This window comes from Bos javanicus, chromosome 10, assembly GCF_032452875.1.
Source record: "Bos javanicus breed banteng chromosome 10, ARS-OSU_banteng_1.0, whole genome shotgun sequence".
In the NCBI taxonomy this organism is placed as follows: domain Eukaryota; kingdom Metazoa; phylum Chordata; class Mammalia; order Artiodactyla; family Bovidae; genus Bos; species Bos javanicus.
Window position 1 is genome coordinate 59347051 of NC_083877.1, and position 16994 is coordinate 59364044.

The window sequence follows — 16994 nt, forward strand, 5'->3', positions numbered from 1 at the left end:
AAGAGATAAGATACTAATTAAAATTGAGTAATTTACCTCAATTTAACAATATACTAACCCTACAAAATTGTTAAAAATGACCCTAACATCATTTCTTGAGACGTTCACTGAAATAAAAATGAGACTGTCTGCCAGTAACAACCTGTATAGTGTTCCTACAAAATGAACTGTATGTTTTTCCCATTAGAAAACACCACTACAAGAAGGAATCATTTCTCTGCTCTGCTCTTTTTGCCTCTTCATTTAAAAAAAAAAAAAACCTTCCCTGCCCCCACCCTTTTCTAAATTTATTTGTGAATAAAGTTAGAACAAACACTATGAGGATGAGGTTAACAATAAAAGGTGAACAGGGATCAAAATAAATGTTTTCATCCACATTTTCCACTCATCTTAAAAGCATAGCTATGATCATGTTACTTTCAAGTTTAAAATTCTTTCAAGATTTCCTTTCGCCTACATGACAAAATTCCAAGAGAGATCAAAGTCTCTCTTGATGACTTCTGTCCACTTTTCCAATCTTATCTATCATCACACTCACCTCTCTCCGAGAGCTGTGCCCAAGCCTGTCAGAACTACTTACCAATCCCAGAACATGCTTTGTGCCTTCAGTCATAAAATTTTTCCACTTGTTTCTTTCATCCTTAAATCCTACTCCACTCTTAAAGCCCAGATAAAACTACTACCTCCATGAAGACCTCCCTGATGACACCCACTCTCAGTCAGAACTTCTCTTCTTGATGTGTGTGTGCTCCAGTGACTATTAAACAGTATATATTATTGATACATATTATTGATTGTATTAAATAGTACATGTTTATCAAGGTACAATTCATAAATTGTACATATCTCAGAAAGTCACACAGGGATTATGGTTTAAATAACATGATTAAATTGAAAGGAAGTGCAATGTCATAAGCTCTTTTTAAAATTTCTTAAATTTTCATTGTAAGAAAAAATTATTCAAATAATTAGTCTTAAGATTTAATCCGAAATATTAAAAGTAGGCCTTAAAACATGAGGAAATGAACTGCTTTATTTTATATCCCCCAAAAATGACTAAATTTTCTAATCAGAGCCTGCTCCACAAACCAGATGTTACCTATTTCAAATATGAAATATTATTTAAATATCTGAGAAAAAAAATTAAAAATGGTAAAAAAAAAATGTTACTGGAAAACACACAGGAAAGAATTTTAAGTAAAATCTAATGACAAGAAAGATGTTATAATTTTTTATTATAACATCTTTTATGTAAACTCTTTTAGACAATTATTGTTAAAATATGCCTGTAATTTATGTGTCAAAGTCTAAGGAAATCAAACTAAAGAACTATTTCAAAACCAAAATACTGACATCATACATCTATCATCTGTAAGCCAAACCATCTGGGAAAATACTATGAATTAAATTTATAATATACACCTGCAAGTGTTGTTCAAGTTCATTGTGCTAATACTGTCTTTGGAAGGAATGATGCTAAAGCTGAAACTCCAGTACTTTGGCCACCTCATGCGAAGAGCTGACTCATTGGAAAAGACTCTGATGCTGGGAGGGATTGGGGGCAGGAGGAGAAGGGGATGACAGAGGACGAGATGGCTGGATGGCATCACTGACTCGATGGACATGAGTCTCAGTGAACTCTGGGAGTTGGTGATGGACAGGGAGGCCTGGTGTGCTGCGATTCATGGGGTCGCAAAGAGTCGGACACGACTGAACGACTGATCTGATCTCATCTGATCTGATACTAAATGGACCGAGTTAGGTTTAAAATTCTTTCAATTATCTATTCTGAAATTGCTGTGGCAGTAAGACAATTACAATGAAGTTTTTTTAATGGCAAAAATGTACCAATATACCAAAAATAGAGGAATATAGATTTTTTCAATCTTTTTCTTTCTAAAATACTGAAGGTACATATACACTGGATACATATTGCTATACTATATACTTAATATAATATTAAAAGAAAAGACATAATAAAATTAAAAGAAAACCAAAAACATACCTGTGGAATATTCTTTAAAATAGGCACTGGCTGAATTATGGGTGAAATATCATATTTAGAAGCAGCAATTGGTTCAACTGGAGCTGATATATTCAGTGGTCCCATTCTCTCATCTTGACTGTTTATCAATTCTGTATTTTCACTGATTTCTATAGGAGGTATCATCTGGGCAGTAGGTTTAGAAGGAACTGATTCTTCCAGTGAAGGGTAAGTAAAGTCCACTAAAATCCCCAAAAGATAAAAATATTATTGAAAGAAGAGCAAACCCCATAAACAGTACTTCATGTCTCATGCATGTTCTATGTCGTAGTTAAAGTAAGCAGTGACAACCACAACAGTCTTAATGAATTGATAAACATTAACTTTCAGACTGTGGACATCTTGTATTTTTTTATGCCTAAAAGCAACTGCTATCTAACAGGACAAATGCACACACAACCAAGAACACTACCCTGAGAACAGAAAATGTTTAAAATTTTACCAAAGCAATTTTAAACAAAAATTTTCACATACATACATGAGATAGACACCTCTTCATTCTTGCCTCGTGGGGGTGGCGTAACTTTAGCATTTGTTGTATACTGTGGATAACAAAGGAGCCAGTTTTCATAGCCTCCTTCTAAAACCAAAGGTTCACTGCGCAGGACAGCTTTACTTTCCCACTATAAAATAAGGAAATAGTATGTTTAATAATATGGCAGCAGTCTCTTGACAGCTAAAAACACAACAAACCTGAATATTAAACTGTTCTTAAAAGATCCATTTCTTATCAATGATTACCAAAAAAAAGAGACAGCTGAATTCAAAATTCAGCATTTAATGAAACAAATGGATAGATCGGGTTTTTAAAATCACACAAGTAATCCATGATCTTAAAAGAAAAATAGGAACACAACTTAACATACAATAAAAATCTTCTGTGATATATAACCTCATCACCCAGAAATAACACTCCAACATTTTAGTTTATTCTTACTGTTTTCTATATATACTTTTTCATTTTTTAAATAAAATAATGAAACTTATGCTGCTTTTCTTTTATACGATCATCTATTATCCATAAAGAGCTATATCATCATCTGTAAGGACCAGATAATATTCTGTTTTATACAGACACATACACACACACACACCAAAACTGAATCAACTGTTTCAACAATTATTATTTTTCCTAATTATAAAAAATGCTGAGATAAATGCTAAAGATCCTATACATATGCCTAATTGACTCCATTAGGAAAAGTTCCCAGAAGTAAAGAGGGTAGGCCAAGAACATTTTAAGGCTTTTAATACATATTGCTCATCTTTGAAATGAACTTTTAAAAATATGTTTGTGTATTTCTGTACAATAATTTTCTAAAACCATTGGCTTAAAAGATGCCATCAAACTGCCCTTCAAAAAGCAATGTCAATATACAGATTTACCATCAGTGTATGAGAACACCCATTGTAAGTCTTTATAGTTTTTACCAAACTGGGGGACATACAATGAGTTGTATTAGCATTTATATGTGAAGTTTAACATCTTTTAATACATTTAGTAACCCTTTATAGTCTATGGCTTAATCTCATCTTTTGCCCATTTTTCTACAGACTGCTATTTTTCTTAGTAAACAGTGAATGTACTCTGAGTATTAAGGAAAATAGGTTTTTGTCTTGTTACAAATATTTCCTCTGACTTTTTATTTGTGGTATTTTCAGTACAGTCAAATATATGAGCCTCTTTGGTTCAGGATCAAGGTAATAAAAACATTTATCAACGGTTTTTCCTGGTAGTTCATTGTTTGATTCAACATATTTATGTCTTTTAACCCATTTGGAATCTAGTGTGGTCTAAGAAATAAGGCAGAGATCCTCTTTCTTTTACTTACAGGCTAGCCAGCTCTCCTCAAACCAGTTATTTCAATCCATCTTTTCCTCACTGATCTGTTATGTCATCTTTATCATACACTAAACTTACAGGTACCTTAGGCTTACCTTTATGAAACTGTCACTTTTTTAGTGAAAAGTAGGTAAATACTGGCAATTTCATATATCAGCCTATACCTGGGTATATTCTGCGATTTCCTACTTTGAAGCATGATTGTTTCAAGGCTTTTAAGACCACTGTCCTGGAGGACAATGTTCCATCAACTGACCCTCCGACCAGCACACAGAGTTTTATTCTTACCACATGCTTACCAGCATTTAGTGCTATTCAATAATTTAACATATTAAACCAAGTATTATTTTTATCTCCGTTAATCTGATCGAGACAGTGACAGTAACTGTTTGGATCTGCATTTCTGATTACTAGCATGCTGGTATTTTTATGTCTTGTCACTTTCACATCTTGTATCTATGTCTATCTGTGTCTACTACTTACTTCAGCATTTTATCTTAAGTAATTGTATTTATTTGCAAAAACTCTTCAGATTTTAGGTGTTCTAAATCAGTGCCATATCTGTTGCAAATATTTTTACCTTCTGCCTTCAAATCGGTACATTTTTTCACACCTAAGTTTTTATTTTATTGTCGTATCTATCAGTCTTTTTTTCTTAGTGATTTCTTCCTTTATGTTTCATAACAAAAACAGCATTTTCCAAATAATTTACATTTCTGAAAGTTCTAATTATCCTATTAAGATAATTTTAATATTATTGGGTTATTCAAAACTAGTCTTTTAAATTTGAATTTTTTAAAAGTCTACAACCAAAGCATGATGGATCTTGATGTCGTTAAGATAATCAACTAGTCAACATACCCTTCTAACAACCAGAGAAGGCTTGCAATTACAGTAAACTAACAAGGAAACTTGCTAACCTTGAAAAGTGCATCTTTCAGACTCCGTAGAGTTGTCCCAAGTTGTAAATCTTTTGCAGAACTAAACCAGTCAAGAAGGACCACATAATCCACACTCCCCCTCTTCTTCCATGTGTCTTTAGAATCATCTGGGAGGTTTGCTTCAATCCAACTAGCAGTGACTCTGAAATGTATTAACATTTGTATTGGGGCAAAAGTAGATGAGAGGTCCTAATACACTATTATAAGACACCAAGTTTTGTTCTACAGTCTTTATCATACCATAGCAAACGTTTTTTCTTTTTTGGCCATGTCATGGGGCTTCTGGGATTTTAATTCCCCAACCAGGGACTGAACCCAGAGCCCTTGGCAATAAAAGCAGAGTCCTAACCACTGGACCGCCAGGGAACTCCTCATATCATAGCAAACTTTAAGACAGCTTCCTTTCTAAGGTCAGACTATATGTTAAGAATAGCCTAAAATGTTTAACACCTTCACTAATGCATAATATTAAAATATATTTTAGTAATTATTAGAGACTGAAAGAAACAGACTCACTTGACCCTTAATATTAAAAAAAGGGGTGGGGAGGCAAAAAATAAAAACATAGGAACTCATTTGACTACATCTCAGTCAAATATAAATAATGGAGGAGAGGGGGTAACACTTTTATATTTCAGTTCTCTTATACCTATACAGATAATTAAAGTAACCAAATACCAAAATGCTTATTTAACAAACACATACAGCATTTACCATATGCCAGGTGCTATTCTAAATGTTTTATTCTCATTGACTCTCACTAGATCCTCACTATACTCCTATAAAATAGGCATTATCCTTATAGATGGGGAAACTGAGGCACAAAGGGGTTAGTATCCAAGGTTACAGTTGCCGCTAGCTCAGGTGTACACTCTTAACTGTTGTGCTGTGCTGCCTACTACATCATCATCTGTGAATCATACCAAGTCTACACTAAAGCACGTTCTTCACTTCCTCCTTCGCTCACACAAAAGCTTAAATTCTTACCTAAAGAGCCCGATGCATGGCTCCTACCTCAAATCCTATTACCTGAACATCCTTATCCCTGCTTAACTAACTTATTCCCCTCAACTCCACTGCACTCTTCGCTGCCTTGTGATTCCTGGTTTTTGCAGGCATGCTCCTGCCTAAGCACCTCTGCTCCTACTGTCCCCTCTGTCTGGAACACTTTTTCCTCAGGTAAGTGCATCACTCATTTCCCTTATATCAAGGTTAGCTGAGGGATAGCTTCTCCATGAAACCTTCATGGATTAAAATGTGTAATACTCACCCCAACATACACACTTAATACAATCATCTCCATAGCACTTATCAGTGGCAGATGTACATTTTAAGCTTTATTGTCTGTCTCACCTATCCTACCATCCTGTTAAAACATAAGCTCCACGAAGCAAAGATTCCTGTCTGTTCAGTGATTTAGCCCCAGCTCTTAGAACCACAGTAACTCAGCCCATCATGAATGCTCAGTAAATATCTGCTGAAATGATGGAATGAATAATAGAGATTTGTACCTCCAGGTAAGGAATTCCACATTATTCCTAACAAGGCATTTCAGTATTTAACTGGTGATGTTGTCAACCTGGGCAGAAACTTGTATTCTAAGTAAAACTAAATGGTTTAGATAATTTAAGAGAAAAAAATCCTGTTCCTATATAATAATGTTGGTTACCATATCTTCTAGGAAATAAGGGGAAAAAAAGAAATATAAAATACTGTTTTATAGTTAAGTCCCACTTGATATACAAGTGATATACAAAGATTAGAGATTAAAAGGATGCTTGGTCAACAAAGGAGGAGGAAAACTGAAACATGATATTCTTAAGGACAATTTCTGACTCTAAGGATATTTTGCCTAAATACACTTTGTCTAAAAACTCATTAGTATTCTTCAGAACTCTAGTTTAGAAAACAATAAAATCAGTCAGTACTCCTCAAACTCCAGTCTTTCAGGTACCCCCTTCACAAGTTGCTACAATTCTGCTCTCCTTTGTCTACTGTGTAATGTTTTAACTATTTAATTGAAAGTAAAACTTTACTTGAATTGTTTTTAACAGGAAAGTGTATGTTCCTATATGCATGAAAAAACAGCATCATGTCCAATAAATAAAGGATAATCCTAAAAGTAAATAAAACAGATCAGTGAATTATGCTATGTTCACATAATAGATCACCAAAGAGCAATGAGAATAAACAAATTACAACCGCACACAATAATATACATGACTCTCACAAACACAAGGTCAAGTACAAGAATCCAGACATTGAAGACTTTAGACTGTATAATTCCATTTATAGAAACTACAAAAACAAATCTGTTGGTGGTTCCCTTGGGTGGATGGGGTATATGGATAGCCACAGATAGGTAGTAGAAGGGGGGCCTCCTAGTGTGATGGTCATGTTCTGTTTCTTGGTCCAGACACTAGCTAAATGGATACATTCAGTTTTTGAAAACTGACTGGGCTAAATACTTAGGATAAAAGAGGTTTTGTATGTATACAATACTAGTAAAATAGGTATTCACCACCAGCTAGCTGTAGATACTGTTACCTGTAGAGAACTCTGAGGCCTGCCCTCTGGCAAGAAGGGGATATTAACAAATACTAAAAAGGAAAGCTAGCACCAACTGAAACATCTTTTAACTAATTCAGAAGGACTGAAACAGAAATTAAAAGGTAATCATTTTCTTGGTATGCAATTCATTGATCTTCAGTCTTCAATCTAAACTCACCTTGAGTTTCACATTAGTCAAATTCTTGCATTTTGGGAAACAGTTAAACTCAACAAAAGTCACCAGCGTTCTGTTAGTATAGGTAAGACCATTGAAGATTAATCATAACTCTGTCTTTTAAAATCCTAGAAAAAAATATTCATACCTACTTGATTAGACTATGCACTCTAATCTCATTTTTTTCCTTTTTAAAAAGTTCTTATTTTATTTAAAAATTTTTTTTCTTCTTTCCCCCACTTTGTCTTTCTTTCTAATCTCATTTTTAAATAGCATATTTGCAAAGTACTCTATTCTTCAGGTTGAGCAATTATAAGCCTCAGCAATGTGCTAGAAACTGCGCAAATTTTATTACCTAACTTTAAAAATGTATCTTTTTAAGATTCCTTAAGTTACACCATAGATTTTAACTAATTCAGTAGCATAAACTAAGACCTAGAGAAGTTATATAATTTTTATAACACTCATAATAATGAAAATAGCCATGCAACTGGAGTTTTAGCTCTGTCACTATTATAATAATAGTTTCTAATATACAATATATTCATGCAAGTAACTTTAAATTCTTTTACAGGTTAAAGGCTTTTAAAAAAGAAAGAAAAAGATTAGTAGGTCCTTACTAGTGCCAGACACTGTGCTAAATGTATGCATATGTAAAATCTGTCATTTAAACTTCTCAAAACTTCTCAGATAGGTGGTACTATGGGCTTAGAGAGGTTAGATTACTAGCTAGAAGTAATGTAGCTAATAAGTGACAGAGTTACACAGTCTGAACACAGCCTGATTTTAGAACCCGTATTTTTTCCTTAATCACTTAGCTAACCTGCTACTTCTTCAAGAAAGTATTTGTGTATCTCTTACCACAGGTAATAGTATGGGGAACTTAAAAATAGAAAACAATTCAACTAGTTTATCAGTTTAGTCAGTTTTGTAGATATGATTCACAAGCTCAAAAATAAAAAACAGGAGCAATTACTCAACAAACACCTGGGGAAAGAAGACACACAAAAGCAGTTTCATTCCTCTTCTAATAAGGCTCCAAATGCCACAGACAGGAAACAACAGCCGAACGGAATGTCTTTTACACTACCCCACAGAAAGCGTAAGGTGTGCCACCGAGGAACAAAGAATGAAAAGGACCACAGGAAAAGAAAAGACCCACATTTAGCATGGATGCTAAGTTGCAACATTTACTACTGTCCACAGCTTACCATTTTATCTAAATATACAATGACTCACCCTGGACTGATGGCTTCTTCAGGAACACTGAGAGAATCTGAAATATGGGAATCCAGATAATCCTGCATTCTCCGAGCATCCATTATAATCAAGCTGATGTTTTTATCCATCATCATTGTGTATAGCTCCTTCGCTGTGATTGCTCCTTGGAATTGAGAGAGACGATATAAGTGACAAGAAGCACCCAGCTCCATGTGCTGTCATATCACTGACCACACGGCAAGCATAGTTTTCCTGGAAGTGTCGTATACTTGCTGTCCCATCACATTATTTATTACCTTTTAAACTAACTTTATACACAATTTGCTTTTGGCATTTATCAAGAAACTAGTTCAAAGCCTTTTTATAAAGACTTAAATACCAAAACTTGCTGGTGAATATTACAACTACATCTGGTGTTGGCTCTGTTGCTGTATAAAATATTAATAATATGTGTCTCATGAAAATATTCTAGTTTAAAAAATTAAGTCATTTGAGAAATGTCAACCAGAAAAAAAAATTTATGAATCAAAAGTTCTTGAAAGGTTCTAAATTTTTTAAAAGTTTCCTTGGGGTCTTTTCAGGGCTATCTGAAAACCTTGTAGATTTCCTAGAATAATAAGCCAAAAGTTTGTTATCTGTGTCCCACATGGGGTTGGTTAACCACGGTCACCTGTTTTCACTGGAACACAGCTACACTCATTTGTTTACATTGTCTATGGCTGCTTTCATGCAAGGCCCACAGGGATCCTCAAGCATAAAATGTTTAATATTGAGCCCTTTAACATTTAGCAAAAATAAATACTCCCTATGTTGCTATTTTCCTTCCAGGTTCTACCACCTGAAGTGAAGATTAAAAAGTACTACCAGGAGGCTTAAATACATACAGAACTATTTCACCTGTGTGAAGAACATAGTCACGCTACCGCCAAAGCTAAAATACCCAGTTGCTAATAACCATCTTACTTCCTTTTCTAACCACCAAGATCACTTTGACATCAAAACAGTCCAAAGGGTGAAAACAAACCACCAAGAAGGGTAAAATCTAAGCAGGGTGAGATACAAAAGAACATATGGATAAAAACTATCTTAGAATGAATTGGTAACAGCTTTCAGGAAGGTACCTCACTACACTCAGTTTTACTTTTTAAACTGTTGTATGGCAATATTTTAAATAGATAATTTTAGTGTTACAAACAATCACTGTTGAAGTTAAATCTTTTCTGAGAGAGGAAAACTTAGGTAACTGCCTAAGTCTTATTGTTTAGGTCACACCCTTGTTACTGGCATGTCAACACCACCTATGGATAACATCCAAATTACTGGTTCAGATTTTTTTTGAGGGGAATGAAAGAGGCTTTGAATAATTAAGTCTACCACTCAGAGTCATAAGTACTAACAGTTACTTATATGACGTTTACTGTGTTCTAAGAGTATCACAGGCATTAACTCGATCACTCCTTACAATAACCCTAAGAAATAGATGCAATTATTATCCCCATCGTATGGGGGCAGGGGTGGGGGGGTGGGGAACTGAAGTAGAAAGGCGAAGTAATAAGCTCAAAGTGAAACTCAGAAGAGTGTACTCAAATCTGAGAAGTCTGACTTCTGAGAGTCCAGGCTCTCACCCACTATGCTAAGGTACATCTTGGGGGGTAAAAATGACAAGTACCAACTGTAATTTTGATGTTTTCAAATGTATATTACCAAAAATATTCCCAATGATATCTAAGTATAGACTATAGTGCATTTTCAGTATTACTGTACAAGTTAGGAAAAATGATAGAAGCTCACATATAGATGAAACGAAATGCTAAGATCTCACTGTGTAAAATCTGAGATCAAGAGATCTCAGTAACCTAAAAACTCCCTCTTTCTGAACACACTTACCTTTCTCTGTAGTCTCATTTTTTTCACTCTTTTCACCATTTATCTATTTCATAGGGAAAAAAAAGTTTCAACTTTAATAGAAACAAAAATTTTTACAGAAAGAAAAAGTCCAACTTTAATACTTCTTTGAAACTGAAAGCCTTCTAGAAAATGCAATGTGCAGGGTATTGGCATTTTATAAAAATACAGATGAACAGTAACGGCATTAGCAGGCTACTCTGACAACAGCTGAAACAACTAGTAACATCACATTCATACATCATTTCCTCAAATTTTTCTCCAGTTAAAGGTGAAATATAATTTCAAAGCACAAATTATTAGAGAAACTTAGTCTTTAACTTAACAAGACAGCACTTCTTACAGTGAAATAAAAATTCCATTCCCTTCAGCATCCTCCAGTATAGACTTAAAGGAAAATGAATTAATACAAAATTTGTATTTCCTAACCAAGATAAAATGGGATAATTCTCTAAGGCAGTAGTCCCCAACCTTCTTGGCACCAGGGACTGGTTTCGTGGAAGACAATTTTTCCATGGACCAGGGCCGGGGTATGGATGGTTTCAGGATGATTCAAGTGCATTACATTTATTGTGTACTTCATTTCTATTATTATTATGTCAGCTTCCACTCAAATCATCAGCCATTAGATCCCAGAGGCTGTGGACCCCTGCTCTAAAGTACTAACTTATTTTGCAGATGGGAAAACTAAGGACCCACAAGAATTTATAGATCTATTTCTGCATCACTAAAAGTAAAAAAAGAAATGTAGATTATGTGCCTCCTAATATGATATAATATAAAGTACACAGTATCACCTATAAGCATTCTTGTCAAAAAAAAAAAAAAACTGAACCTGAATCTAACTGAGCTCTTAGGCTGAACTTCCAGCCTACAGGAAATATAGGAGACAGAGGAACAAGCTAAGTGACACAAGGAGGAAGTAATCAGATAAATCCAGAATGTGGTTCATTTTATAGAACTGATCTAGTATTAAAAAGCCAAATGCAAGAAATGAAAAATGAGAAGGAGACTCAAGTACAGGATGCTATAGAGACTTAAGACACATTGCAACCAAAAGAAAATGAGTGGACCTTGTTTGGATCCTGATTCAAACCGATCAACTCTAAAAAACCATGAGACAAGTGGGTAAATATTAGACTGGGCTTTATTTTATATCAGGGAGTTATTGTTAATTTTGTGAGGTAGGAAAACAACATGGTAGTTATTAAGAAAAACGGTCCTTTCTTTGAGATGCACACTAAAATACTTAGCGGTAACATGATATGTCATCCAGAATTTGATTGAAGAAAGAAGAGGTGCAGATAAAAACCAAAGCAAACGTTAGTTGATTATTGAAGCTGTGTTAACAGAATTTAATTGTATTCTCTTTTCAATATAAAAAGGCTAAACAAAAGTAAAAGTAATGAAAGATAGCCTTGCTGTTGGAAAAGCAGCAAAATCAAAGTTTAAAAGTTCCTTTCATATAAGTCTTGGGAATCTTGACTTTTTTTTTATTAGCCATTTGACCTATAAATGAGTATGTCTCTACAGCAGTACTATTTATCTTACATTATGAGTTCCTAAAATCAAAAGATTGGATTTCTTCACTTCTTTTTACATAGTACCTCACCCACTATCAGAAGCAATTCAACTACTACTTCTTAATGAAATCAGTGATGACCCACATACAAATGATAGGTGAAAGCTACAAAATGCTTAGGAAAAATTAAAGTAGAAAATTTTACATGAATTTCATGTAAAGAAGTAAATTTCAAACGTGCTTAAGGAATTATATTTTACAAAGAATAGCTTCTGAGGAGGTTAAAGGCAGGGAGTTATATTGATAACTGGTAGGTATCACTAACAGTTTCTGGCAAACAAATGATACAGCTGAAAAAACTACAAGTAATCGTTGAACAAGATGGAACCCAGAAGAAGGCAAAGAGGAAGGGGAACCTGGGACAGAGAAAAGAAGAAAAAGTAAAAGGGAAAAAATAAGAATAGAAAAAAGGTTTCATACCAAAGAAACAGTGTACCCAATCTTTCCCTAATGTAAATTACATTTATTAAAAAGGAGAGACCTTAAAGATCATCTATTTTAAGACCTTCATTGGCTAAACTAAGTCCCAAAACAGTTAAGCAAGACTTGATATGGGATACATCACAGCAGGATCCTCTATGACCCACCTCCCAGAATATTGGAAATAAAAGCAAAAATAAACAAATGGGACCCAATTAAAGCTTCTGTACATCAAAGGAAACTATTAGCAAGGTGAAAAGACAGCCTTCAGAATGGGAGAAAATAACAGCAAATGAAGCAACCGACAAACAACTAATCTCAAAAATATACAAGCAACTCCTACAGCTCAACTCTAGAAAAATAAATGACCCAATCAAAAAATGGGCCAAAGATCTAAATAGACATTTCTCCAAAGAAGACATACAGATGGCTAACAAACACATGAAAAGATGCTCAACATCACTCATTATCAGAGAAATGCAAATCAAAACCACTATGAGATACCATTTCACACCAGTCAGAATGGCTGCGATCCAAAAGTCTACAAGCAATACATGCTGGAGAGGGTGTGGAGAAAAGGGAACCCTCTTACACTGCTGGTGGGAATGCAAACTAGTACAGCCACTATGGAGAACAGTGTGGAGATTCCTTAAAAAACTGGAAATAGAACTGCCTTATGATCCAGCAATCCCACTGCTGGGCATACACACTGAGGAAACCAGAAGGGAAAGAGACACGTGTACCCCAATGTTCATCGCAGCACTGTTTATAATAGCCAGGACATGGAAACAACCTAGATGTCCATCAGCAGATGAATGGATAAGAAAGCTGTGGTACATATACACAATGGAGTATTACTCAGCCATTAAAAAGAATACATTTGAATCAGTTCTAATGAGGTGGATGAAACTGGAGCCTATTATACAGAGTGAAGTAAGCCAGAAGGACAAACACCAATACAGTATACTAACGCATATATATGGAATTTAGAAAGATGGTAACGATAACCCTGTAAACGAGACAGCAAAAGAGACACTGATGTATAGAACAGTCTTTTGGACTCTGTGGGAGAGGGAGAGGGTGGGAAGATTTGGGAGAAAAAAAAAAAAGACTTGATATGGGACCCAAACTCAGATATACTGAATCACAGTTCAAATGCCCTTTCCACAACTCTAGTAAAGTCTATAATGACTGCTAAAACCTAATAATATACACAACATATTTCTGTAGAAGCATCAAAAAAAAATCTGGAATCTACTAAAGCTAGAATTAATTAATTCACTTTCTAGTGAAAATCCATTAAATATTATCCTTACTGCCTAAAAAGAAAAGACACAGTGAGTGGTATTTCAATCCCTCTTAAGCAAATCACGTGACAAGAAGAACCAGTCTTTCTAGCTCACAGAATAAACCTGAAATACCTTTTGGGTTTTGTCTTTGGCATCCAGTACATTTTCCAAAGAACTTTTATCTGATGTGCTATCATCCTCTCTTTCTGCTTCCTGCTTTTTCTGTTTCTGCAGCTGCTCTTTCTCCTGTCTGTCCTTTTCTTCAAGTTTTTTCCGAACTTCAGCTTCTTCATATCTAGTTGAAAAAAGAAGTCAAGATGTCTTTTATTGGCATAATGGTGGAAAGTAAAACATATCCAGTTCCTCACCTTGAAATATTTTATGGCTGTATTCTTTCAACTGAAATTCAATTCCGCCAGTGTTGTTACAAATCACAAATTTGCCCTCTGTAGATTTATTTCAAATTGCTCAAAAAGCTTGAAAAGATACTCTATGCTCTCACGTGGAAGTTGTTTAATATTCTTTTTGCTCTTTGCCTCTCACTAATTTCAATCCTTTGAAAATTCAAATATGCTGCAATTTCCTTTTCAAAGGATTTACAGTCCTAAAATCCTAAAGCTAACTATAAAGCCTTATTATTCAATACCTCAAAATACAAAAGTACAGACTTTAAATAAGTGAAAGAACCTAAAGCCCCAAAGATCGAAGAATAAAGAACATGATTATTGCTATTAGTAGTATGATTAGGTAAATCTAGGCAATACAAGAGTAAACAATAATGGGTAATCCCAAAATTAGAAGAAACTCTAATTCTACTTGGTTGATTAACTGGCTAAAGGAGAAAGGGAATAGTGATTCTAAATGATTTCATCCACCTTAACATATTTCAACCCCAAGATTAGCAATTCTGGAAAGGACCAAGGGAACACATTAGTTGGAAAAGATAATGTCTAAGTAAAGGCTATGATGTATACAAGTATCCCTGCTTTTCCAAAGTTTTCTTTATGCCACTTCACTTTTACAAAAGACTTATCCCATGGACGGAGGAGCCTGGTAGGCTGCAGTCCATGGGGTCGGGAAGAGTCGGACACGAATGAGGGACTTTCCTTTCACTTTTCACTTTCATGCATTGGAGAAGGAAATGGCAACCCACTCCCATGTTCTTGCCTGGAGAATCCCAGGGAGGGCGGAGCCTGGTGGGCTGCCGTCTATGGGGTCACAGAGAGTTGGACACGACTGAAGTGACTTAGCAGTATACATGAGTACCTGTTTTTACTAACTGAAACAAATCTGAAGATGATTTTCACTTATAGAAAAAGGTGAAAAATGAAAAACAAGTGCTTAGCAGTTTTTTTCAGCAAGCTGTTAGAGAAGTAGTGTACACCCTGGGCAGAGCTGGCACTGCCAAGCTCCTTCCCCAGGAACTACACTAGCATCTCAGCACCAAACTGTTATAACTTTGCACTGTGTCTGTGAGCATCTGTGCTGTACCTCGATTATTTGTTTTGTGCATCTGGTAACAAGACGTCTTCTAAGGTATTGCTTCTTCGCCCTCTGCCATTTCAGCTTAGGTATGGTTTCACAGAACACTTTACTTTCAGATAGCAAGGGAAAACCTGTTTAACTATAATAGGTTGGTGCCATTAACTGATCTAAGTATTGAAAATCCATTGAGAAAAAATAGTGAATTAAAAATAGTTCCCTTTTAATTTTGTTATTTAAAGAGTGACTAATGACTAAAAACTGAAACATATGGTGTTACAACATGTCACTGCAACATGAAGCATATGAGAAAATCATGTTTTTCTGAAGAATCCTGTCAGAAACTTAGAAAAAAATGGACTTGAGTTATAATCTAATACACCAATGCTTATCTTAACAATGTATCAGTCTAAACATTTAAAATTTTCAGTAAAGAATATTAATGGTAACACACAAGTAAGACTTTTTCCCCAGGAACTGAAATTTATATGCATGGTCATATATAAATGAACAAATTCTAAACATTATTTTTATCTTCTAAATATACATTTTTCTAAAGATTTCATAATAGTGTCCATACCTGAGTTTAAGGCTTTCAGAGAGTCTCTCAGCTTCTTCAATAGCTTTTTTGATGTTTGCAGGTCCAAGTATAGAATGAAAGTGGTCCTAAAATTATATGAAAACCATTTCATACTGTTGGTACTAGCTACTGCACATAGCACTAATGCTAAAAACAGAAAATCATGCTGTGTATATAAACAAGTTTAGATAAAAATATGACGACTGAATAAAATCCTTTTTAAAACTTTAAACCTACATTAATGCATGACTTCTCCAGTTGTTTCAAAAATATTTCTTCATATCATTAGTATGCTTAAAAGTAAGTACTTTGTAACACATCTTTAAGGAGTGTAAATACTATTTTCATTGCTTATGAATAAGTGCCAAAAAAGCAAACTACATATTTTAGAAGCAATATATATTTTCCTACTGTAAATTCGTTACTTAGTTTTTTTAGTCTCAGAAGCAGTAAAGCAAATTCTATACCGATCTACAGCATAGCGTTTTTCTTATTTTATTTTATTTATTTTTTAATTTTATTTTATTTTTAAACTTTACAATATTGTATTAGTTTTGCCAAATATCGAAATGAATCCACCACAGGTATACCCACGTTCCACATTGTGAACCCTCCTCCCACCTCCCTCCCCTCCCCTCCCTCTGGGTCGTCCCAGTGCACCATTTTTCTTATTTTAAACTGAGATGTTTCCTTCTGCTGCTGCTGCTGCTAAGTTGCTACAGTCGTGTCTGACTCTGCACAACCCCATAGACGGCAGCCCACCAGGCTCCCTCGTCCCTGGGATTCTCCAGGCAAGAACACTGGAGTGGGTTGCCATTTCCTTCTCCAATGCATGAAAGTGAAAAGTGAAAGGGAAGTCGCTCAGTCATGTCCGACTCTTAGCGACCCCATGGACTGTAGCCTACCAGGCTCCTCCATCCATGGGATTTTCTAGGCAAGAGTACTGGAGTGGGGTGCCTTTG

At 35.0% G+C, this 16994-nt stretch overlaps 1 protein-coding gene across 1 annotated transcript in view; it reads right to left on the reverse strand.

Annotated features, from left to right (window-relative positions):
• The window catches only part of USP8 (ubiquitin specific peptidase 8), a 55571-nt gene that overhangs the window by 16665 nt on the left and 21912 nt on the right, over positions 1-16994 (reverse strand). Inside the window, exons 4-10 of the mRNA XM_061428780.1 lie at positions 16033-16118; positions 14103-14265; positions 10662-10704; positions 8793-8937; positions 4808-4970; positions 2523-2667; positions 2006-2226 (exon numbers count right to left, since the gene is read on the reverse strand). Coding sequence (XP_061284764.1) covers positions 2006-2226; positions 2523-2667; positions 4808-4970; positions 8793-8937; positions 10662-10704; positions 14103-14265; positions 16033-16118 — 966 coding nt within the window. The remainder of the gene's footprint in view (positions 1-2005; positions 2227-2522; positions 2668-4807; positions 4971-8792; positions 8938-10661; positions 10705-14102; positions 14266-16032; positions 16119-16994) is intronic.